Source organism: Sminthopsis crassicaudata, chromosome 2, assembly GCF_048593235.1.
Source record: "Sminthopsis crassicaudata isolate SCR6 chromosome 2, ASM4859323v1, whole genome shotgun sequence".
NCBI lineage: Eukaryota > Metazoa > Chordata > Mammalia > Dasyuromorphia > Dasyuridae > Sminthopsis > Sminthopsis crassicaudata.
The window spans coordinates 362,404,018-362,429,416 of record NC_133618.1 but is presented as its reverse complement, the minus strand read 5'-3'; the positions used below and the strand labels follow the sequence as shown (position 1 = coordinate 362,429,416).

At 34.3% G+C, this 25,399-nt stretch overlaps 1 protein-coding gene across 8 annotated transcripts in view; it reads left to right on the top strand.

Annotated features, from left to right (window-relative positions):
• Nucleotides 1-22,173, top strand: part of MEIKIN (meiotic kinetochore factor) — a 130,546-nt gene extending 108,373 nt beyond the window's left edge. For all 8 annotated transcript variants that reach the window (XR_012485485.1, XM_074285134.1, XM_074285133.1 and 5 more), the window contains 2 exons: nt 975-1,074; nt 21,714-22,173. Coding sequence is in view for 7 of the 8 variants with exons in the window: in XM_074285134.1 (XP_074141235.1) it covers nt 975-1,074; nt 21,714-21,799 (186 nt within the window). In the remaining variant the exon portion in view is untranslated. The remainder of the gene's footprint in view (nt 1-974; nt 1,075-21,713) is intronic.
• The last annotated feature ends 3,226 nt before the right edge of the window (nt 22,174-25,399 follow it).

Below are 25,399 nucleotides of genomic sequence, written 5' to 3'. Positions count from 1 at the left end.
CTAAAAATTGAGGGATGGCAAAGTAATGCCTGGAGTCATATATACATACTGAAACCCTATCAGTTTAACTGGTTTTCGTTCACTTAAAAACACATAAAATTTAAACAATGTTTGGTAATGATTACTTTGTTGCATTTGTGATTATATATGCCTAGACACCTAGGTAAAATTGCAAAGTGGATGCTTCTCCTTAGGACTATCTAATATACCCTTTTACATACTTCAGATACTTAGTGGCAGTCAACATTTTTATTCTTTTTTTTTTTTTTTTTTTTTTAACAACGCACTACATTTGCATTTCAGCTAAGTGCTTTAGAATTTTGATTCCATAACTTCCCAAAGAGAGCTTCCATTCCTTCTATGGTAATTTCAGCTAGGCCTTTAGAGAACAATCTGATATAAAATAATTCAGACTAAGATGTGATAAAACTCTATTGTAAAATGGAACATTTAACACAAGCAGATTTCCAAGTGATAAAATATATTTGAGACCTATTTCTAAAAAATTATAAAAAAATGTATTGCCTTGGCTCCAAAGTTTGCTGTTAATGGATGTTTAGAACTTTGTAAATCTGAAATGTCCCACAAATGTCAGCTGTTTTTAAGGTCATTCCCTGATACATATATACAAAGAGACAAAAGATCAGAAACTTGACTCCCTGATAATGAAAAGTTATCCCATCAAAGAATAAAAGTTCTCTGGAGCATGTGATTTAACATTCTAAAGATTTTTCTTCCCCAGATATGGAGTTGCCTATTTATTTGAACAGAGAGTAGAGATAAGAAGTCTCCAATATTTGATTCTAAGGATAATTTATTTATGTATTATGACTACATTAAACTATTTGTTTTCTCTGTAATTTTTTCATCTCAATTATGACTTGGGAAGATTATTTTATAGCAGAACTAAAACAACTTAAAGAAACAAAGTACCTGGGATAAACCATACTGTGTTTTTTTTTTTTCTTTTTCAGATTCCATGCATTACAAGTGAAATGTGCTGTATTGTTAAAACGTCACCAAGAATTAGATGTATGAAGATGCCATGTTGCCCTCCCAAAAGATTGTCTAAAGGTAATGGAATCAAGACAAAATACTCTTTTAAATAGTATAACATTTTCATGATAAATAGATGAGTTAAATTTGTTTTCTTAGTTGCATATAATTACCTTCATCACATATATGGCACAACATTCTTGATAAGTACTTGAGGAAGTATAAAGATAAGAAAGGCATCTAATAGATATATTACATACACAGATATATAACTAATACAGAATAAGCTATGATAAACGTATAAAAGAAATAAAAATTACTATTTATGTAAGGATCAAGGAGGAAAAATAATTTCTCATAGTGAAGAGAAAGAAGCTAGGGCATCTGTGTGTGTGTGTGTGTGTGTGTGTGTATGTGTGTGAACATGTAGTTACAGTTTGAGGAGGTGACCTTTGATCAAGCTTTTAAAAGATGATTATCTCCTCAACATTTGGGGATGAGAGGGATAATTTTACCGAGCATAAGACATATAATAAGTAAAGATATGGAGAAGACAGAACAAAAGATGATTACAGGAGTTAATGAGCAGACCATCTTGGTAATTGTAAATCAACTGTATTTTTAATGCATTGATCTTGAAAGCAGTGAATGCAGTGATCTTGAAAGATTGTGTAGTCAAAGTTCAAATTTGGGAAAGTATTGTCAAATGATACACATGTTGCTGGTCTATGATAGTGTCTGATGAAGCAGAAACATTTCTGTTGAACTTAGTGCTTTCAGGAGCAGGTTGTGATAATTAAGTTAATATATTACTTATAAAGCTAAGTGGCACAGCAGATAGAGTGCCAGGCCTTGAGTTCAAATCCAGAATCAAACACTTATTAGTTATAAGTGACCCTAGGCAAATGACTTAATCTTGTTTGGCTGAGTTTCCTCATATGTAAAATGAGCTGGAGAAAAAAAATGGCAAACTACTTCAATATCTTTGCCAAATGGAGTCCTAAAAAGTTGGACATGACTGAAATGACTAAATAACAATAACATTGATTATAAAAAAAGAGTTAGTGCATAATTGTATTGAGTATGAAGCACATTTAGTGTTATTTATTCCTTGTTGCATTTATTACTGTATTTATAGTATTTTATATTTACTCATCAGATATTTCTAAAATTAATTTTAAAATACCAGTGATTTTTTTTTGTTTAACAACATTGAAAAAAAACTCTTTGAGTACTATCATTTTAGTTATTAAATTTTCTAAAAAATCTCTTTCTTTTGTATTACTGACAATCTACATTTTACTTAGGCCTTTATCATTGTTGTATACCCATGTGTTGCTTTATTTTTCAAATATATGCTGAAATAATGCTGAAAATGGAGGTGTGACAAGCTACTAAATTTAGAATTCTTCAGTAAGCAATAGGAAGCCATTGAAGGGCTTCAGATCATGGAATAATATGATCAGATTTTTTTGTGTTTTTATTGTTTTAAGGTGATAAAAATCTACTTCTCTTTCTACTTCCTCTTCAAAATGGAAAAACAAAAACCAAAAAACCCTTATAACAAACATATGCCTATTTAAGTAAAGCAAATCCTCCTTTTGGTCACTTTGAAAAAATATTCCTCAATATGTATGCTAAATCCATCACTTCTGTTAAGAGATAGGTAGCATGCTTGATCATGGGTTCATTGGAATCATGGTTTGTCATTGATATGTTTAGAGTTTTTAAGACTTTAAAAGTTGTTTGTCTCTTTTTTTAAATTATAATATAAAGAGTTCTTATTTTGCTTCTTTTTGCATTAATTCGTAGAAACCTTCCAGGGTTTCTGAAATCATCCTTTTACATAATTTTTTTTTATAAAAAACAGTATTCTGTGACATTCATGTACCTTAATTTGTATAGGCATTTCACAGTTGATGGACCCCTATTGGAATATATGGGAGAGTTGTTGAAATACACAGGAGCCACCTGCTAGTGGCTGCTGGAGACTATTGCAGGACTTCAAAACTTGCAGGAATCATTGGATTCCCTGACACATGAAGCAATAGACAATAGATTGGTTTGGGACTATTTCTAATTCTTATGAACACGTATAATCCCTCATGTTGATTCACATTGTTTTGTTACATCACTACTAGCCTGTGTTATATTTCTATGTGCTTGTGTAATACCTCCCATGTTGATGGATTTAAGTATACCTGTTTCAAGTGAGACCCTTCAGAAACCGGCTAACAAAATCTAGTTTGATTCCCCATTTCCCTTTGGTATTTTCATCTCCCTTCCTGAGGCTTAGGGAGGGCAATCACCTCCTTTTTAGTGTTTTTACTTCCTTTCCTGAGACATCAGGGAGGGCGTGATCACTTCCTTTTTTGGTATTTTCACCCCCCTTTCTGAGAAGTCAGGGAGGGTGATCACCTCCTTTTGGGGGTCTCACTTCCCTGATAAGTCAGGGAGGGAATGACCACATATTTCTAATACAAAAGAAAGCAGGATATGTAAAGGGCAGGAACTCTGTATAATTGATTTAATCCTACAACAAGATGTTAACTCAATAGAATTAAGATAATGATTCTCTAATACTTAGTATAGATCTCCAAGTTGACACCTATTCTACATCATTAACACCTACAATGATGTACTTATAATTGAGTATATAAGAGCTAAGAGATCTGGGAGGGGAGACAGACTTCAAGATAGAGACCATCCTGGTAGTTCTCTTGCTTCCTGCACTTTGAGAGAGCCTCTGGTGGCTCTCCTGCCTTCTACATTCCTCCACTAAAATCAAGACCCATTTCAGAGGGCCTCCAGAAAGCTAGCTGGGCCTCAGGTGAAGGAGACAGACTGTGAAGAAGATAATAAAAACTTTGGACTTTATCCCTGACTATTCTTTTGGTGATTGTTCTGTTGAGACCAAGGTGGTCTGAAGGCTTTCCAGAAAGCTAACCAGAACATTACAGACCCCCACTTAGTTTACAGGGTTTTTTTTTTTGCTATCATAAAGCTTCTTTGAGAGATCATTTATACTTTATTCAGTTTTTTGTTTTGAGATTTAGTCATTCAAATCCTCTATTAATGATGGTTTCTATGATTTGTTCTTTAGGATCAGATTATTTATTTCCATTTAATTGTTAATATACACTTCAGAGGCCCTTAAATGAATAAATTGTATTACATTATGGTTACAAAATGGTGCCTCTAATATTTCTGCTTTTTTGCAATTGTTTGTAAGATTTTTTTTCCCCTAATATGTGATCAGTTTTTGTGAAGGTGCAAAATACAACTGAAAAAAAGGTAAATTTCCTTTCATTTTCTCCATAATTCTATATCTACCTTTTCTAAAACCCCATTCATTTCTTAACTTTTTCTTACTGATTTTATAGTTAAATTTATCTAGTTTGGGAAGGGAGAGTTGGGGTCCTCTTCAGGCATAGTTTTACTCTCTATTTCCCACAGTAATTCATTTAACTTTTTCTTCAAGAATTTGAATGCTATGCCACTTGGTGGATATATGCTAAGTATTGATATTAATCCATTATCTGTGGTGCCTCCTAGCAAAATGTATTTTCCCTAATTATCTCTTTTGATTCAGTCTATTTTGCTATTGCTTTGTCTGAGATTATAATTGCTATCTCCATCTCTCTGCCTTTTTTACTTAAGTTTAATTAAACATTAGATTCTGCTCCAGCCTTGTTTTTTCCTATTTTAGTTATTTTTTTGTAAACAATATATTGTTGGATTCTTGTTTCTAATTCATTATTATGAGGGCTTATTATCTTCTATTTTAAGGATGAATTTTATGGAGCAACTAGGTGGTGTAATTGGTAGAGGACTAGGCATAAACTCATTCTTTCTCCTTGATTTGTTTTCTAGATTAATTGTTTTTTAAATGAGATATCTGCTTTTGATTCTGTTTTAATATTTCTTGTTGTGGTTCTTAATTTCTGAATGCCCTGTTTTAATTTTCAAAAAGTCTCTTGCTTGGGGAAGATTTTGTATCGCTTGGGGAAGATTTTGTATCTCTTGTGCTAAAACTGTTCATTCTTTTCCCAATTTTTCCATTCATAACTTTAATTTTTTTTAAAAATTCTTTACCCCAATGCTTTCATTTATAAAAGTAACGATTAAATCCTTTTTAAAAAACCGGCTTCATTTTTTTATAAGAATACTAATTGAACTTGGGCCCAAATTATGTTTTTTCTTTTGAAACTTTTTCTGTAGACGTATTGAAGTTGTTGTCTTCTTCTAAGCTTGTGTCTTAGGAGTCTTTGTAGGCCTTTTTTGTTTGTTTACTCATTCTTCTTGCCTAAATTTCTAGACTTTGGACTTTTTGTTATGGGCAAGCTTTGTGTACTTCTCCAGGGAATGTTTTGGGTTTTACTTAGTTCTGTTTTGGATTTTTGTATCAGGTTGGTGCTTCCTCTGGGTATTAAATGTTGTGACTCTCCAGACCAGTTCAAGTTTGAGACTTGCAAGCTTTCAGTATTCACAAAGTGGTCTAATAAGGAAAAGATCTGATCATTGCCTTCTTTATCTAACTTTTGTACTCTCTTGACTTGGATTTCCACCCCATTACCACAATTGTGGACTTTTCTAGATGCAGTCTTAGTAGATTGCTGCTGTAGTGAATGGTTAACAGCTAGCAGAAGGTTCTTGCAAGTTCCAATTGACAGAACTGCATTATACCCTTGGTCTGAACTTCCTGTCTTGATTACTCTGCTATAAGCCTCAGACTGCATTGGGAACTGGCTCTGAAACCTCACTCTACTTAGGGTCAGAACCCCACTACTTCTTTTTATTATTTGTGTCCAGAATTTCCACTGCCTTACATCAATTTTACAAATTCCTCTGTAAGATCATAAGTCAGTCAGCATTAAAGTAATTGGAATCCAGAGTAGCAAATCTAAGAATAAACAACCCTTCTTGGTTTTCTTTTCCAAATGCTGAGTTAATGAAGATGTATTTGTTTGCTCTGAAAAAAAAAATTTGTTTGTTTTTAACCTCCCCTCACTTAAGGATCCTTCTCTTGTCTTCTTGCCTCATTCTTCACTTCCCCATCTGCTCATCTTTTCCCCCTTACCTCTGAAGATTTTGAAGGGTGCTATACTCTTTATGGTATATATGTAATGTTGCCTATTGAACCCATTCCTGATGGGAATAGGTTTTTAAAACTATGAGCCTCTTAAAGCCTGTGTCTATTCCTTTGTACCTCATTTATATCACTTAATTACTATTTTTACCCTGACTCTGCCAATCTTTATTTTGAGCTACCTTATTGTTGATGTGAATCTTAAACATAAAGTATGTATTTTCCCATGTAAAAAAATAAACAATTTGTCCATCTTTAAACAGTTTGTCCATGTTAAATTTCTTAAAATTGATCTTTCATATTGACTCATATATTAAATTTCCTATTAAGTTCAGTTTGGTTGATAGAAAATCCTGAAAATCTGCAAGTTCATTAAATGTCCATTTCTTCTCATTCAAAATTATAGATTACTTTGCTGGATTTATTTTTGGCCACAAGCGTAGTTCTTTTGATTGTCAGTAGATAAGATTCCAGCACCTGAGGTCTTTTATTGTAGCTGCTGATAAGTCTTGTACAATACTTATTGTACCTCCAGCATATTTTTATTTTTTTTCTTGTTTCCTGCAATATTTTCTCTTTGAGATGGGGTTTTCAAAATTTGGCAATAATATTCCTATGTGTTTTCTACCCGGGATCTCTTTGAGGTGTTGATCGGTGGATTTTTTCTAGTTTTACTTTCCCCTCATGTTCTATCACTCCAGGATAATTTTCTTGGATTATTTCCTTTATTATTGTGTCAAGATTCTCTTTTTGGTCATAACTTTCTGGCAACCAAATTATTCTCACATTTTTCTTCTTAATCTGTTCTCCAGATATGTCATTTTTCTTATAAGATATTTCACATTATGTCCTATTTTCTTATTCTTTATAATTTGTTTTGGTATTTCTTGGTCTCTCATAGTTTCACTGGGTTCCCCTTGCCCAAATCTAATTTTCAAAGAACTATTTTCATCTTTGAGATTCTGTATCTTCTTTTCTAGCTGATTAATATTTTTTTCATAAGCTTCTTGGGTTTTTACTTATTTATTTATTTTAGTGTTTTTTTTTTTTTTTAATCAATGTCTCTCATTTGATTTTTAAATTCTTTTTTGAGTCTTCTATAAATTCTCTCTGGGCAGGGAGCCATTTCACATTACTCTTTGGGATAGAAGCTATTCTTTTACTAAAGTGTCCTCCTTTGAAGATGAACCCCAGTCTTCCCTGTTCCCCTAACATGTTTCAATGATGGAGTTCTTTCTTCTTTGCCATTTTGAAGTGAAAGTCTCTATGGTTCCTGCTGAGGCTATAGCCATACCTACCTAGCCTAAGGGGTCACCACTTGATATTTCTGAAGAACTAGCCCAGAAGTGTTTGTACTTCAGATAGGTGAATCCCTAGCTGGGAGTCTTTCTTCAGATCTTATTGGGTTGTATTTGGAGGATCCCTGTTCTGTCCCAAGTCATCTTGATTTTTTATCACTCTGCTCTGAGACACAAATTTGTTTTGTTTGTAGGGGAAGCCTGGAGAGCTTGAATTCACCAACCTACTCCACCATCTTCCCAGAATCTTTCTCAGAAAATTTTTTAAAGTTATCAACACAGTATTGCATCATATTATAGGTTCTGTCAACAAGAAGACAGACAGTTCTACAGTTATTCTATCTAATAAGAATTTTCTACCAGTGACATTTAAAACATTTTTAATAGTTTTTATTTACCAGATATATGCATGGGTAATTTCACAACACTGACAATTGCCAAACCTTTTGTTCTAATTTTTCTCCTCCTTCACCACCACCCCAGATGGCAGGTTGACCAATACATGTTAAATATGTTAAAGTATAAATTAAATGCAATATATATATATATATATATATATATATATATATATATATATATATATATACACATGTCCAAACAGTTGTTTTGTGTACAAAAAGAATCAGACTTTGAAATAGTGTACAATTAGCCTGTGAAGGAAATCCAAAATGCAGGCGGACAAAATTAGAGGAATTGGGAATTCCATGTAGTGGTTCATAGTCATCTCCCAGAGTTCTCCTGCTGGGTGTAGCTGGTTCAGTTCATGACTGCTCTATTGGAACTGATCTGGTTCATCTCATTACTGAAAATGGCCACATCCATCAGAATTGATCATCATGTAGTATTGTTATTGAAGTATATAATGATCTCCTGGTTCATGTAAGTCTCTCCAGGCCTTTCTGAAATCATCCTGTTACCAGTGACATTTTTAAACCATTAAGTAGGTATTATCTCATAGTTTCCTCAAATTCTTTATGTGAATAACCTAGTTCATCTTCTGTATCTGCGAAAGAGCTAGAAAAACAATATAAAATAAGAGAAAGAACATTGGACCTGGAATCAGGAAAGATCAAGATTTAGTCAGATTTTTGCATCTGACACTTTTAGTTGCCTTTGACACCCCTCTATGATCTCCTGAAAGATAGCTCCATAATGCTATATGTAAGGCTAGAGATATTTGACTCCTGATTGACTGAAAACTTCTGAGAGTGAGGAGTAGAAATGTAGAGAGAGATCAGAGGAGGCAAGATATTGATTTTAAATAGCAAAGTGGTTACACACCCCCAAGAGCTTTAGGCATATTGGGGAAAGTCAACACTTTCCAAGAAACTGACAATATGATCTTTCTCTTCTCAAGTGAACTGAGATTTCATCTCCCAAAAATCTCTCAGCTACTTAGGATACTCATCTCTCTACCCTTATAAAGAACATCATAAGATTCAATGATCCAACAAGTTTTGCCAAGGGTGTGATCACAGATAAGTCACTTAACCCTCCTCTCCCACTCATCCTAAAATTTTCCATTTGTAAAAGAAAGACACCTACTCTAGGGGTGTTGTTAAAATAAAATGAAATTATGTAAAGAACTTCATAAACAACGTTCATAGGAATGTCAGTTATTATTCTTTATTTCCATATTTCTATCAATTGCATCATCATTTTCCCAAACATTAGTGCTCCAAACCTTGAAGTCATTTTGGATTTCTCTTTGTCTTAAACTCCAAACCTAAACAATTACCAGTTTTATTGACTTCCTTCCAAGTCCTTTTTTCCTTCATACTCTTACCCTTTGGTACTACTTTGCAACCACTTGAGGTTAGTCCGTTAATACCTCATCTTTATATAATACATAGTAATCTCAGCAAAACACTGCATTTATCCTCTTCTCCTGTTCAGTACATTCATTGAATTCCTGTTCATGTGTAGCATTAAGTTCAAATACCTTAACTACTTCTTCATGGTCTTCAACTATCTGGTTACATCCTATCTTTATAACCTTATTACTCATGTTCTTCCCTACAAAAATGCTGTTTCACAGCATTTTTTTTACCTAAGTAAACTATTCTCATTCTCCTCTTTTAAGACCTAAAATCCTGCCTCCTCCATCAAGCTTTTTATAAAAATTTCCCCATAATTAACTTACCTTCATGAATCCCTTATTGCCTATATCATTGTTTCTTGACACTGAATTATTTATTACCTTATAATAATCTTGTTCTATTGCATTAGATTGTTAACTCTTGCTTTGCTAAACTTTCTACCTATATGTGTCTAATTCCTCTTACTAGATTCTAAACTCCTAGAAAGTAGAGATTATATAATTTACTTTTTAATGTCACACTTTCTGTTGTGCTCTGCCAATCTTGTCTAGGTTAGCCCTTTATCAGTATAAGTTCTGAGATATTGCTGGATTAGATGAATAAAAATTTAAAAATTTTACATGATAATATATTGTGCTAATCTGATGAATGTACAAAAGTGAAGCATATGTTAATATGTGTAGAACTTCAAGAAATTCTTTAGGAATAGGGTTCAGTTAAAAGTATCTTTTGAAACTTCCAATCAAATACTTTGTTTCACCTTGAAAAAAAGCAAGGTATCAATATTGCTACTGGAGACTATAACAAAGTCTTTTTTCTTTTTTCAATGTTCTTCCCAAATTGTAGTCCCCATAAATATCCACATCCCACCCATACCAAGGTAGCAGTGTATCCCTACTTTTCCCTAATACTTCCTTTTCCAGTAATAACATTTTAAAACCCATTTTGTTGTCCTTGTCTTTCTTCACAAGCCTCAGCTTTAGAAGAAGCTTTAACTCTTCTAACCCTATTCTTTCAGGAACATTTTTTTAATTCATCATATTTTACATGCTCTTATTTTCTATGACATCTTGATGCTTCTACTTTAGTCTCTTAGGAAGAACTGAGGTTGATCTACATCTGTAGTGAGGAAGAACCAGAGTCAATAGACATGAAGGGCTCCAAGTCATTCAGTAATCTATGTCAGACTAAAATCTGAAATTCCAAAGTCTCTATTCTTTTCTTAAATCATATCAAGAAGAGATTTTAAGATAATATTACTAGTATAAATATAATCTATTTTGTTTACTCTATTTATTACATTCCAGGCCCTGTGTTCTCTTCAGATGAAGAAAAACACCACATAAAAACATTCATATGAGGAAAAACACATAAAAACACATGAGAAACAGGAGAAAAGATATTGGGGGGAGGGAGGTGGAGAATTGTGGAAGAGATAGTAGAAAAGTTAGAAGCAATGGCAGGAGAAGAATAAAGGATGACCATTTTTTCCTCTAAATGGAACTTCTAGGAAAAACTCATCAATGAAAGAAGAGGGCTTATTTTTAGTCATATGAAAAATCACTAATGATTAGAGAAATGCAAATTAAGACTATTCTGAGGTAGCACTTCACACCTCTTATATTGGCTAAGATGACAGGAAAAGATAATGATAAATTTTGGAGAGGATGGGGAGAAATTGGGACACCAATACATTGTTGGTGGAGTTGTAAATAAATTGATCCAATCATTCTGGAGAGTAATTTGGAACTATGCCCATAGTTATCGAACTCTGCGTTTAATCAAGCAGGGTCTGTACTGGGTTTATATACCAAAGAGATCATAAAAAAGGGGAAAGAATCCACATATGCAAAAATGTTTGTAGCAGCTCTTTTTGTAATGGCAAGGAACTAGAAACTGAGTGGATGTCCATCAATTGGGGAATAGCTGAATAAGTTATGGCATATGAATGATATGAAATATTATTGTTCTGTAAGAAACAATAACCAGGATGATTTTAGAGAATCTTACTTGAAAACTGATGCTAAGTAAAATGAGTAGAACCAAGAGAATATATTGTACACAGCAGCAACAAGATTATGGCTCTTTTCAACAATGAGGTGATTCAGAGCAATTCCAATAGACTTATGGAGAGAGCTATCTGCATTTACAGAGAGGACTAGGGGACTAAATGTGGATTGCAACATAGTATTTTCACCTTTTTTGGTGTTTGCTTGTTTTTATCTTTCTTATTTTTTCCTTTTTAATCTGCTTTTTCTTGTGCAACATGGTAAATGTGGAAATATGTTTAGAATACCTGCACATGTTTATCTTATATTGGATTGCTTGGTGTCTAGGGGATGGGGTGGGAGAAGGGAGGGAGAAAAATTTAGAACATAAGGTTTTGCAAAGATGAATACTGAAAACTATCTTTGTATATATTTTGAAAAATAAAAAAACTATTATTATAATTTTTATAAAGTAAGAGGAGGGCTTATAGGAATGGAAGGATGTTGCAGAGAGAACTCAGGTACTTAATGAAGCTTCCATGGGAAGAAGATAGCTGAGGCACTATGGCTTAATCAGCAAACTGAGAAACAGAACCAAGAAAAATATTGTGATCATTTTCTAAGAATTATATGGACCCATTATGATCCTGATCATCTGAAATATGTAGTGAATTTCAGTGGGCATACTACCTAAAAAAACTACTGAATTGAAGTTGGATTCTTAAAGCTTAATTATGAACTACTTATCATATCAGTATTTGGACATTTTCATTGCATCATCTCCACATACCACTGGATGGCACAACTCTACTTAGTGTTCATATTTAGAACCTTTATGAAAAAGTTTGATTTCTTCATCAATGAAAGTAGTTCTTAATCCAAAATGGAAAAAAATTAATATCAATAATTATCAGCTAGCCTAACTTTCTCAGGCAGAAAATTATAGTGTTTTGTAAAATGTAAGATGTCTCAAATAGTTATATCACAGATTTTTCTTGTTTCATTTAATCAAGTAAAAACCAATATAGCACTTAATTTTTTTCACTGATGGATATTTTTCTTATGCTTCATTGTTTTGCTCTAAGCAGGAGATACATTTTTGTTAAAGTCAATTAGATGATCAGCTTAGTGTGGTACTATTACATCTCTACAAGCCAGTTAGCAAAGCAGTATTTTAGGAGCTTAGTACTAGTTTTAGATTCTAAGATTGAACACAGTAACACATGCTTGGGTCTTTTCTATTAAAAATTCCATTGCCTTCACTTCTAGGCAAATATCAACCTACATATAAACTACTGAAAAGAATAGAAAATTATATGCTAGCAAAATTATTTCATTTTGAGCCATATAATTCCCACATTTAGACATAGTGCAGTTAGCTGATTATTTTAATAATAATAGTTGACATTTATAGAACGTTTTAAGGTTTTTGAAACTGTACTCCCTAAACTGATTTACACATAGCTTTATGAAGTACAGATTTAATTTTCCTGATGCCATCCCTGGGGAAACTGAGGATCATAAAGGGTAAGTGATTTGCACCTACATGTTGGCACTCTTTCAATTATACTATTTTGCCTCACATTAAATATGAATGCTAAAAGAGTAAATATCTCCTTAAAAAATAAATGATCATTATAGTTTAAAGTAAATAGAAGCCACCAGAAGATAAAAAGTGTTTTAATTTGTTCTCAGTCAACTTGGTTATTCATGTAAGAAATGAAACTATTCACAGTTTTGGGGATGAAAAATATACAAATATAGTTGAAATTAGCTTTGTGGATAATTTTGAATATTTAATGCAATTTTGAAAATAAGACTAAATGACTTTATTTCATACAATAAGAATATATAACTTAGAAATCAAAACAACTCTGTCCTCTCTAGGCTTAATCTAGACTGTGCTTAAACTCCATTCTACATTCTGTCCTTCCCTAGCTTTCTTCTTCCCACCCCTCCCCCCAACTAAAAATAGCAAAACCACATGTTGGTAGGCATCCCGCCTAGCTAATTTTAGTCATAGAAGTTGAGGTTCCTAGCAAATTTGGCAGTAATATAGAAGAACCTGATAAGTAAAGCTCACTTTTGGACTTTGCAGATCTCTGTGATTATTTGATATCTTGCCTATGTTCCAACAGTTGGTAGATAGATAAATAGATAGATAGATAGATACATCGATAAATGAAAAGTTGATGCAGCATGGAGCACTTGAAGAATGTGAAGGATAAGCAGATTGAACTGATAATATATTTAGAATTGGAAAGGACTTTAGAGTTCATGGGATTCATGTTCCTCATTTTAACAGATGAGAAAACTGAGACCAAGAATGATGAAGTCAATTGTTCAAGATTACATAAATAATAAGCACTTGACAGAGGAAAAGATTATGACAGAGTAGAGCTTGAACAGAAATGGCATTCTAGAGCTGGAATGATAGAAATGACCTTAGAGGTGTTCCCTTACTTCTCTATTGTTCTGGCAATAAACCACTAGTTGTATTTTCAAAAGATTATTCTAACATTTTCATTGGAATTTATTTTAACAGTCAAGTCAGAAATTGTGTCTTTGGAGAGACTGATACACATTTATAAGTAGAAGTTTCTCAGAATACTACCTTCAACTTGTAGTCTTTCTGGCAGTTTTAATCCCCAGAAGGTGATTACTACCTTAGGTCCAGGAATAGCTGTAGATATCTACTCCTATTATCCCAACTAGTGTAATACTCATAAAGAGCCAGTAGACACGATTAAGTTTTTGCAAAAGAATTTACTAAGATGGGTGGGGAGGGCAAGATGGCGCAGAAGGCACACGTGAGAATCTGAGCTCCTCTCACCCTCATTACCAATTTTTAAAATCAGCCTCAAATATCTCACTAGACTGGTAAGGTTCATGAAGATTAGAAGTACAAACAACTCACCAGCCCAAGATAATCAGGAATATCGCCAGAAAAGATTTGTCCTAAGTGGTGGGAGTAGACCAGCACAGGGCAGGGATAGAATGGGGAGGGGGGGTGGCCTCTGTGGTTGGAGGGTTTACATAGAGCTCTGTGCCATAGCTTGACTGCTTTGCTTTGGTCGCAGAATAGTGGACCAGAAAAGAAGTTGGAGCCTAGGGTAGTGGGTACTCTGAGGGACACCAGAACCTAAGGAGGATCTGGCTGTCCCCACCCAGGACCAGAAGTGACTCAGCACAGACTCATAACACAGCTCTTCCCGGCATTCTGCAACTAGGGGCTCTGGTTGGGGGGCAATTACACACAGCAGGGGCACAGTCCAGAGCAGCCTCTCACCTGTACAGTGTGGGGCTCGGCCTGGGGGTAGTGGAATTTCCCCAGCTCAACTGCCCTCCCCAGGTAGAGACACTTCTGGTGAGGGATCTAGCAACTGCTAATACTCAAAGCTGGTGTTTGTTATACTTTTGCTGCTTAACATCTAGCCCCAAGGCAGTCGCTAATCCTCACAGCAGGGCTCCTGGCAGGGCACTTACACAGCCTGGCTCTTGTTACCCAGGCCTAGTCACTTCCCTGTGGAGTTCTTCCCAGAGCCCTCCAGCTCTGCGGTTCCTTGCAACCCATTGAGAGTATAGTTACTGTCCATATACCCATCCTTGCTCTGCAGAGGAAACAGGTAACCTCCTTGCCTTGAAGGCAGACCCTAAAGGCAAATTCGTGCCTCCAAACAACACCCCAAATAACACTCTCCTAGAAGAGACTATTAAAAATTTCAAAAGAGAGTTAGAAGAAAAATGAGGAAAGGAAAGAGAAGCTATGCAAGAGAGTAACAACCTCCTGAAATGTGAATTGGAAAAGGTAAAGAATTCACAGGAAGTGCAGGGAAACAGAATTAGGGAATTGGAAAAGCTAAAGAAATCATAGGAAAGTAGGATCTATGGATTGGAAAAGATAAAAAATTCCCAAGAAAGTAGGATTTGTGAATTGGAAAAAGAAAATAACTCACTAAAAAACAAATTTGGTGAAATGGAAAAAAATTCCATAGAGCAAAACAACTCATTTAAAAACTCAACTGGACATATACAAAAAGAATTTACTAAAATCATATAGTAAAAACAGTAACTATAAAAAATTCTTACCCATAAACCTAAGATACATTTTCCCATTTATATTTTTGGGGTAAGTTTTAAAACTACTTTATATTAATATAGATGTAATGAACAATGAATTATTAAACAAACAATTATTAAATATGCAGGTTCACTTCTTGTAGCAAAAAGATTCTGTTTTCAGAGATGTCTGCATTAGTTAGAAATAATTGTTAAAAAAAAAAACCTGTATATTAAAAATGGTCTTTTAGTTTCTTTTTGACACACAAATTTACTTACTTGTACTATTCTACCTCATTCCATTCTTTTCTTAGAAAAATTACTATGTATTGGGAAGCCACTTTCAGAGAAAGTATTGACCTCTACAAACAACATTCTAGTCTAGAAGAAAGGATTGTGAGTTCCTAGGATTACTTGGCACCCAGGTGGTAGGAGCTAGGAGAATACAGGAATTGGACCCAAGAATTGGATGGCATGGAAAATGATCATGGAGAGATTCAGGGGTAGAATTAGATCCCATTTTTGGAGTCATTGGAAAATGTGAACCATTACTTCTATCCAATGTTACTTTGATCACAAATTTATACTAATAAGATTGAAGCAAAACAGGAAAAGTCCATGTTCATGAATTCTAAAGTTTCTTTATCTGAACAAATCTATTATCATTCCATCCTTCTCTTGTCATTCCATGACTAATCTTTTTCTTAATCCTCACTTTGACCCTGGGTATTGCCACTACATTTGACTATACTCTACTTCCTTCTCATTCTCTACCCTTTAGTAAAATTGTTTAACTCTACACTTTCTTTTTCTGAAAACCCTTGCACTCAGAGTCTTGTCACTAATTTTTTCCTACTAAGCTGCAGCTTTAGATTGCTTCCATTATCCATTGCCTTTGTTCTTATTAACTTGCTAGAGAAAAATGACAAAATTATACTCACTGGTTCCACTACAATTTATGTCATATAATCTCGATCAGACACTTCCTTTGGCATCTTTAATACCGCTTAACCAAGTGAATGCTAAAAAGCAAGAGTGACAATCATACTAACAAAGCAAAAATAAAAATTCATAAATACATAGAAATAAAAAAGGGGATTACATGATCAAATTGCTGTGGACAATAAATCAACAGTAATATCAAAATGTAAGAGGACTATACCCCATAACCCTAACCCCAAATTTTATAAACTACATATTTATTGAGTGAGAATATCTTTTGAGTTATAGAATTAAGCAAACATGTAAACTACCTATAAACAATTTTTAACTATTTCTATAGAATCCATCTCAGTCAAAGGTATAAATAGGCTAAATGTAATGTTATTTTTCATTCAGCTCTGTTATATCTGACTCTTCATGATACCCATTTGAGGTTTACTTGGCAATGATACTGGATTGGTTTGCCACTTCCTTTCCAGCTAATTTTACAGATAAGGGAATTGAGGCAAACAGAATTAAATGGTTTGCCCACAGTCACACAGAAAGTGTCTGAGATCAATTTTTAATTCAGATCCAACAGGAGCTCTATCCACTGTGCTTTCTAGCTACCTGTCTAGCCTACGTGGTTTATATCTAGGACTAGGTTGGATCAAATCAGATGAAGAAATAGATTAGGATTGGTTGAAAGAACTAGATATATTTCTGGGTTCAAGTATGGAAGAAAGGATATTAAAAGAAAAAGCTAGCTATCACACTGGTTCATTCATTAAACTCTCAAGCACTTTGAGAAGGCGGATTCCTTATACTTTTACTGTACCATCTCATCCCCACACTGGCCTTGTCACCAGAGAGAGTGGACCAGGAACAAACAAGGTATTTAGCTAAATTAAAGAGGACCAATTGGACTACTCGATAGAAGTACAGATTCAGGACTCTACAAGGATCCTAGTCCCTGGGAATCCAAAAAGCAGGCTTCTTAAACTTTTTTCCACTTGTAACCCCTTTTCACCTGAGAAATTTTTAAGTGACTCTGGATATATATGTATATAAGATAAGTATGCAAATTAGACATTTACTGATAATAAATCATAGTTTTGCAACCCCCAAATTCAGTTATGAGACCCAAGATGGGGTTTAGAGAAGCTTCCTTATATAAGGAAACTGAAGCATTTGGGGTTAAGTGACTTACATAGTCACATAGCTAGTAAGTATCTGAGGCCAGATTTGAACTCAGGAAGCTGAATCTTCCTGACTCAAGGCCCAACATTCTTACATACTATACCACCAAACTGCCCTCTCTATATCAAAAGATATAGGAGCAGCCTTTGACAAAGTATAATACTATTCATGCATATGTATGTATCCATATATATTACAAAACAAAGAAAAAGAAAGCCAATACTCTAAAGTCAGTAGCATTTCTATACATCAGTTAAAGCCTAGGATGGAATAGAAAGGAAAATTATATCCAAAGTAACTACAAAAGTGAACAAAATATTTGCAAGTCAGTCTCAAAATATACTCTTATATTTATACTCCTTAAAGAAATAAAAAAAAAGAGTTTAGGTAATTGGATGGATGGATATTCAATGATCATGGCTCAATACAATGATAAAAATGACAAAACAATTGAAGTTAATATATAGTTTTACTGCTATACCAAAATACCAAGAAGATGTTTTCCAGAACTAAGATTTTCTTTTAATCCTTTTGAGGTACAAATGATTCAGAAATAATGAAAGAAAAGAAAAAACAAAAGTGAATAGTATTTCCAGGTTTTGAATTATATTATATAGCAGTTATTAAGTTATTTGATACAAGTTAAAAATAGAAAAACAAAGCAAAGGAACAGGAAGAATACAGAAAGAATAAAAAATAATTGAATTCAACAACCCGAATTTTGATAAAAACAAAAACCCAAAAATGTAGGTACCATAAAAAAAAATTAGAAATCTTTTTTCAAAAAGAAAATTTAACTATGTGATCCAGGGCAAGTCACTTAATCCCAATTGCCTCAGGGAAAAAAAAGAAGAAGAAAATTTAGTATTGATTTCATTATGTTATTTCATTATCTTGATATCTGATATTAAAATAAAAATATGAATTGTTGGATGCTGATTTTAGTAACCCATGTCATCATAATATTTGAGGTATAATATTATATAGAAGAGTATTCTCTTTTTTGCCACACTGACTTTGCTGCTCTCTGTAACTCTGTCTCTTTCTCTATGTTTCTCTCCCTTTTTCTCCTTCTCTCCCTTCCTCTCCTTAATTCTCTGATGTACCCTCTTATTTTCTTTATTTGGCTCTCACTTTTGTGCATACTTCATGTTCTTGTTATTCTCTACTTTATCTGGTTCACTGGCTCTCTGGCTCTACTTCACTTTTTTGCTTTACTCTTTGGCTCTACATCACTTACTTTCTGGCTTACTTGCTTCTTCTTTTATCATTTCTCTTTTACTTTCCTCCCTTCTAAAATAACAAAAGAAAAGTTATACTTCTACTTGGGCAGTGGACTTTTTAAAAATCAATACAATTAGTTTGTGGCTATGGATGCCAAGTGACTGATAGGATTTTTTTTTTTTTTCTCTTCTCAGTTAGTTGTGTAACTCCCTTAGAAAGAGACTTTGTAAAATGAAATCCTACAAATGTATGTTCAATGTGGCTTGATGACTTATAAATGAAGTTTTGGAAACTTCACTCCAACCTCTAACCTCACTCAGAGTAGCCGGATGAAACTCTAAAGCAAGGCTTGTGCTTTTATTCTTCCTGTGCTGGGCTTACTCTGAGGGAATAGGAGTGATTTTCAATACTGTTGCTCATAACCATCCAATGTTTTCACCCTGATACCAGCCTTATTTCCAGTTCCTTGGTATTATTTGACACATTAAATATCAATTAACTTTTTCAAAAAGCTATATTTACTGAAGAGATATAGCAAAAAGAAGAAGACAATGAGTACCGCAGAAATCTCCCAACTTAGGATCACCCTCTTTTGCTAACTTGGTTTTTTCGATTAAACTAAGTACTTGCTACAGAACTCCTTCCATCAAATTCACTTCTGGGTGTTGCAGAGGCAACAGACAAATCGTTCCCTTACTTGCAGAATATAATTTCTCAGCTACTGGATCAATTCATTCTAGGCTTGGTTAAACAAGTTAGTTCCCAGAACTGGCTTCTCATCTGGCTCATTTATTTCTAGCTACCAGCATCCTCTGCTCTGTCATTTCATTTATAATACAGATTTTATATAATCCTACACAAAGAAGTAAAAATCACAAATATTCCAAAATACAGAATTATGCAGATTCAGCAAGCAAAAAGAATCAATAAAGTTTGACAAATATTACTGCTTTCTTTGTAATAAGGAAATAGCTTGTTATTAGAAATGGACTTCCCTGACCTAAAGACAATAAAGGAAAAAAAAATCACAGAAAATCCAGAGAAAATCAGAGAAAAATTAGTCCCTACAGAAACCTGGAAGAGCATATAGTATTTTTCCCAAAGGGAATTGGTAACTAGAGTCAACTGGAAGTCATCCCAGATGCAAAACCAAATGTATTTGATTTGTTGTTTGTGTAATATTCTCAAATATTGCTCCAGTAGCTTTAAACTCTCCCTCTTTCATTAAAGAAACCTCTTTCTACTCTGGATTCACCTACACTCTGGGTTTAATACTATTAACTTCTTCAGGGTCCCCAAAACAACACAGAGCATCTATATTTTATCTTCAAGAATCCCTGAAACACATAATAAATCTAACTGGACAACTGAATGAAATCTCTCTAATTTGTCCCCTTTTATATTCACTATACCAAGATTTCCCTCATGGGTGTTTTTACCATAGGCCTTGAAGATCTTGGAAAATGTCCTCTTGAGTCTTCATGGACAGCAGAAATTTACTCTCTGGAATTCCCAAATGATATAACAAGTTCAATTTGAGAAGAAAGAAAATATGATTAAGTAAACCCTAAAAAAGTGTTGTATTCCCCAAAAGAATTAAGCATTTGGGATTGATTACTTTGACTTTCTAGACTAGTTGGCAAATTTTCTCCTGTGGACATTAAAGTCTATAAGAATTTAGGCAGCAGTCCTGATCTTTCCTTCTGTTTTTGTGAGGCAATGGAGGTTAAGTGACCTGTCTAGGGTCATACAATGAGTAAGTGTTAAGTGTCTGAGGCCACATTTGACCCAAGATGCTCCAGGGCTGGTGCTTTATCTACTTGCCATCTAGCTGCCCCAAATGTTTGTTAGTAATTTTCATAAAGCACAGGGTTAAGGTCTAGCATGTCCTCTGTAATACCACTAGGAATTATCTGAGACTAGATTTGAACTCAGGAAGTTCGGGGTTTGACTCCAGATCCTAAACACTTATCCACTAAGCCACCTAGCTGTCCCTGGTCCTAATCTTTTAAAGGAAAAAGAAAATTGAGTATTTGTGACTTAGGAATAATTGGGAGGCAAAATCCATGCAGCTTATATTAGCTCCATAATTATTGTTATATTCCTACTTACTTATATATATATATCATATATTGTATATCATATAATATATATTATATCCATAATTACATTATATTCCTACTTGGCATAGTAATAGAACAGACATCAGTATGTAAGTATTCAAATAAGCAACAGTTAACATAGTGAAACTGGTATGATTTGTGAGGAAAATATACCAGCAAGCTGACTGTACTGATCCAGAATCCTAGGTAGGGTATCTCCTCAGTCCTAGAATAGACTCTGAATACTCTACAACATTGATTTGAACTTATAAGTTGGTCCACCAGAGCAGAGCTAGCTACTTCTCCCCCAAGACCCCTATAAATAACTCAGAGAGGTTAGGGAGATTTTCTAATACTGTTACAGGCTTCCATGAAGTGAGCACATGCTCTAAGGTCTGGATCTTCATTGGCTATTATCCTGATTACAAGTGAATGAATGAAAAAGTATTGAGCATTTATTTATGTGTCAAGAACTAAGGATACAAATAGAAAAAAATGAGATCATCCTTGTTTTAAAAATATCTTTTCCTTCAATTGAAGGATAGAGCACAATATAAGTTTAGTTGTAGGACAGATGGACTAGTTCAGCTATATTAATGATGCAGTGTCAGAGTAGAGACGACAAAGTTTAATGGTCTTAGGGGCAGAGTGGCAGGTTATGTGATCTGATCTGGAGGACTTTGGACACAATGGAAGAGTAGACAACAAGTTGTGATACCCTTCCATCTCACAAGAAGGCTTGTACAAGCTGATGCATCCCAACTCATCCTAAGTGATGTGAACAGCCATGTCATTCTTTCCACTTGCTTTGGATGATCAGGTATTGGAGAATAGGCAAAGGGAAGACATGGAGAGGCTTCCCCCCACATCCCCACTTATAATAATTGATGGTTTACATGCTTATTTTTAAATAACTGATTTTTATTTTTAATAAGTTATGATATATATAATATGTTTAATAATTTTTAATAATTAATTAATAACTGCTCTGGAGTAATTTTCTTCTTTCCCCCTAGATATCCTAGGGATAGATGCTTGTGACGACAGAGCTTTTCATTGCCATTCAAGATTAGCATGTGAAGAAAAGCCTGAATTTATGTGACTGAAATGAGTGGCAATGATCATCGTCCAGATTCTCAATGAGAAGTACCTTTATTGTTGTGCTAGATATATTTCTTTCTGTATTCCAATTATCTTTTTAAAATTTTTCATCTTTTTCTTTTGGTCTGTTAAATAACTTTCTCTTTGGCATGCTGTCACAGGATGCCATTTACTTTGAAAAGGAAAACTGAATTTATATGTAGCTGAAATTGGAAAGTGAGATCATCATGTACCAAACCAAAAGATGTTTGCTTGTGGAGTCAGCACTGGGTGGTTATATAAGGTCCTTTGTTTTTGGTGTCTGCTTAATAAATATATTAAGTAGTTTTTCAAAGGTATTTCTTGTTCTGTTTGGATTAAAAGTACCAAAGTCTTAAAGCATTGGAAATGAAAACCCTTTTATTAGAAGCTATTTTTAACTGAACCTAATTGAAACCACATGAGTGGGAGACCTAATTCCATTTCTGTCTGACTCCAAAGAAATTCTACCCTCATAGCTCAACAAAGTAAGGAAAGTAGAACACATACAAGTGATAATGAAATGCAAAGTATTTTATACATTGTCAATACAAACAAACTTATATTGGCTGATTCTGCAACTTAACTCTTTGATAGTACTCTCACAGAACATGAATAGTTTTTAATAATAAAGAGCACACACTTGTATAATCCTGTTAACATCAACTCTCTCTAGTTTTACTAATACAGAAACACAAAACAGAACACAAAGCTCAATTGCCTAGGTGTACATGTGGAAAAGAAATTATAAAATCAATAAATATTGATCTCTGAGGGAAAGTAAAATGAATTTCATAGTATGCAATATAAAGTAGTTAAATATTCTAATTGATACTTTTGAAATAGTTTTCTTTCATAATAATCTTTCATAAATATAGGAAAGGAAATTACTTCATCTGATTATGAAGATCACAAACCACTGTGTAATTGCTTTCCCTTGAGTTGTCAGGAAATGTACCTGTAGGAAAGATCTTCAATGATAGAAGCCTACACAGTGATAGAAGATAGACCTTATATTTCTTAATTTTCAATGTTCAGTCAGCAAGCACTTTTCAATTGAAAAGCACTGTATAATAACTATAGGGCATGTAAAAGTAGAAGAGGCCATTTCACAATCTTTTAAAGGCAATAAGGATGTTTACCCCTAAAGAAGAAAGAGATGGTTGTTTTCAAGTATTTTTTATTTATTTATTTATTTATTTTTAATTTTTTATTTTATTTTATAATTATAACATTTTTTGATAGTACATATGCATGGGTAATTTTTTACAACATTATCCCTTGCACTTACTTCTATTCAGATTTTTTCCCTTCCTCCCCCAACCCCCTCCCCCAGATGGCAAGCAGTCTTATATATGTTAAATATATTACAGTATAATTTAGATACAATATATGTGTGTAGAACCGAATTTTTTGTTGCACAGGAAGAATTGGATTCAGAAGGTAAAAATAACAGTTTACATTCATTTCCCAGTGTTCCTTTTCTGGATGTAGCTGGTTCTGTCCATCATTAATCAATTGGAATTGGATTAGCTCTTCTCTATGTTGAAGAAATCCACTTCCATCAGCATACATCCTCGTACAGTATCATTGTTGAAGTATATAATGATCTTCTGGTTCTGCTCGTTTCACTCAGCATCAGTTGATGTAAGTCTCTCCAAGCCTCTCTGTATTTCTCCTGTTGGTCATTTCTTATAGAACAATAATATTCCATAACATTCATATACCATAGTTTACCCAACCATTCTCCAATTGATGGACATCCATTCATCTTCCAGCTTCTAGCCACTATGAAAAGGGCTGCCACAAACATTTTGGCACATACAGGTCCCTTTCCCTTCTTTAGTATTTCCTTGGGGTATAAGCCCAGTAGTAGTATGGCTGGGTCAAAGGGTATGCACATTTTGATAACTTTTTGGGCATAATTCCAGATTGCTCTCCAGAATGGTTGGATTCTTTCACAACTCCACCAACAATGCATCAGTGTCCCAGTTTTCCCACAGCCCCTCCAACATTCATCGTTATTTGTTCCTGTCATCTTAGCCAATCTGACAGGTGTGTAATGATACCTCAGAGTTGTCTTAATTTGCATTTCTCTGATCAATAGTGATTTGGAACACTCTTTCATATGAGTGGAAATAGTTTTAATTTCATCATCTGAAAATTGTCTGTTCATATCCTTTGACCATTTATCAATTGGAGAATGGCTTGATTTCTTATAAATTAAAGTCAATTCTCTGTATATTTTGGAGATGAGGCCTTTATCAGAACCTTTAACTGTAAAAAATTTTTCCCAATTTGTTACTTCCCTTCTAATCTTGTTTGCATTAGTTTTGTTTGTGCAGAAACTTTTTAATTTGGTGTAATCAAAATGTTCTATTTTGTGATCAATAATGGTCTCTAGTTCTCCCTTGGACACAAACTCCTTCCTCCTCCACATGTCTGAGAGGTAAACCATCCCCTGTTCCTCCAATTTATTTATGATTTCGTTCTTTATGCCTAAATCTTGGACCCATTTTGATCTAATCTTAGTATGTGGTGTTAAATGTGGGTCCATGCCTAGTTTCTGCCATACTAATTTCCAGTTTTCCCAGCAGTTTTTGTCAAATAATGAATTCTTATCCCAAAATTTGGGATCTTTGGGTTTGTCAAAGATTAGATTGCTATTTTTATTTGTTTTCAAGTATTAAAGGGCTATCATGTGCATGGAGAACTATACTTGTTTTTCTCAGCCCCTAAGATCATAACTAGGACCAACAGCTATAGAAGTGTAAGCTCTAATAAAAACCAGTAAAGATGTTAAAATCAAATGTTACCGTGTTTCCCCGATAATAAGACACTGTCTTATTATTTTTTTGGGACTAAAAAACACCAGAGGGCTTATTTTCAGGGGAGGGCTTATTTTATCCTCCATCATGCCCCTTTTATCCTCCATCATGCCCATTTTAGCCTCCATCATGCCCCTTTTATCCTCCATCATGCCCCTTTTAGCCTCCATCATGCCCCTTTTAGCCTCCATCATGCCCCCTGAGTGCTTATTTTATTCTCCATCGCTTACTGAACTTACCGAGTTTTTAGATGGTCCTGTCTCAGCTCTACTCTGCGGCGCTGCTCTCAGTAGCGCCAGCAAGCAAATCACCAGGGAAGAAGAGGATGACGCGCTCACTGCTGCAGCTCTGATTGGATGCAGCTCGGAGCGCGACGTGCGTTTCACCCGGGAGGGGAGGGCGGCGCTGCTTACTGAAGGTACCGCTACGCAGCATATAGCGCAGGGGATCACCATGATGACTGTTTTCATAGTAAGTTCGATAGGGCTTATTTTCGGGGGAGGGCTTATTTTAGCGGAATATTAAAGAGTATGTGGGTGTCTTATTTTCAGGATAGGTCTTATTATCGGGGAAACACGGTAGCTAAATATTAAGGAAGAACTGCTTAACTGTTACAATTACCCAAAAAGAAATGTGTCATCAGGTCACAGAATCACAGATAAAACTTTCATATCTTGAATATATAAAGAACTTTGTTAGGGGCAGCTAGGCGGTACAGCACTAGCCCTGAAGTCAGGAGGACCCGAGTTCAAATT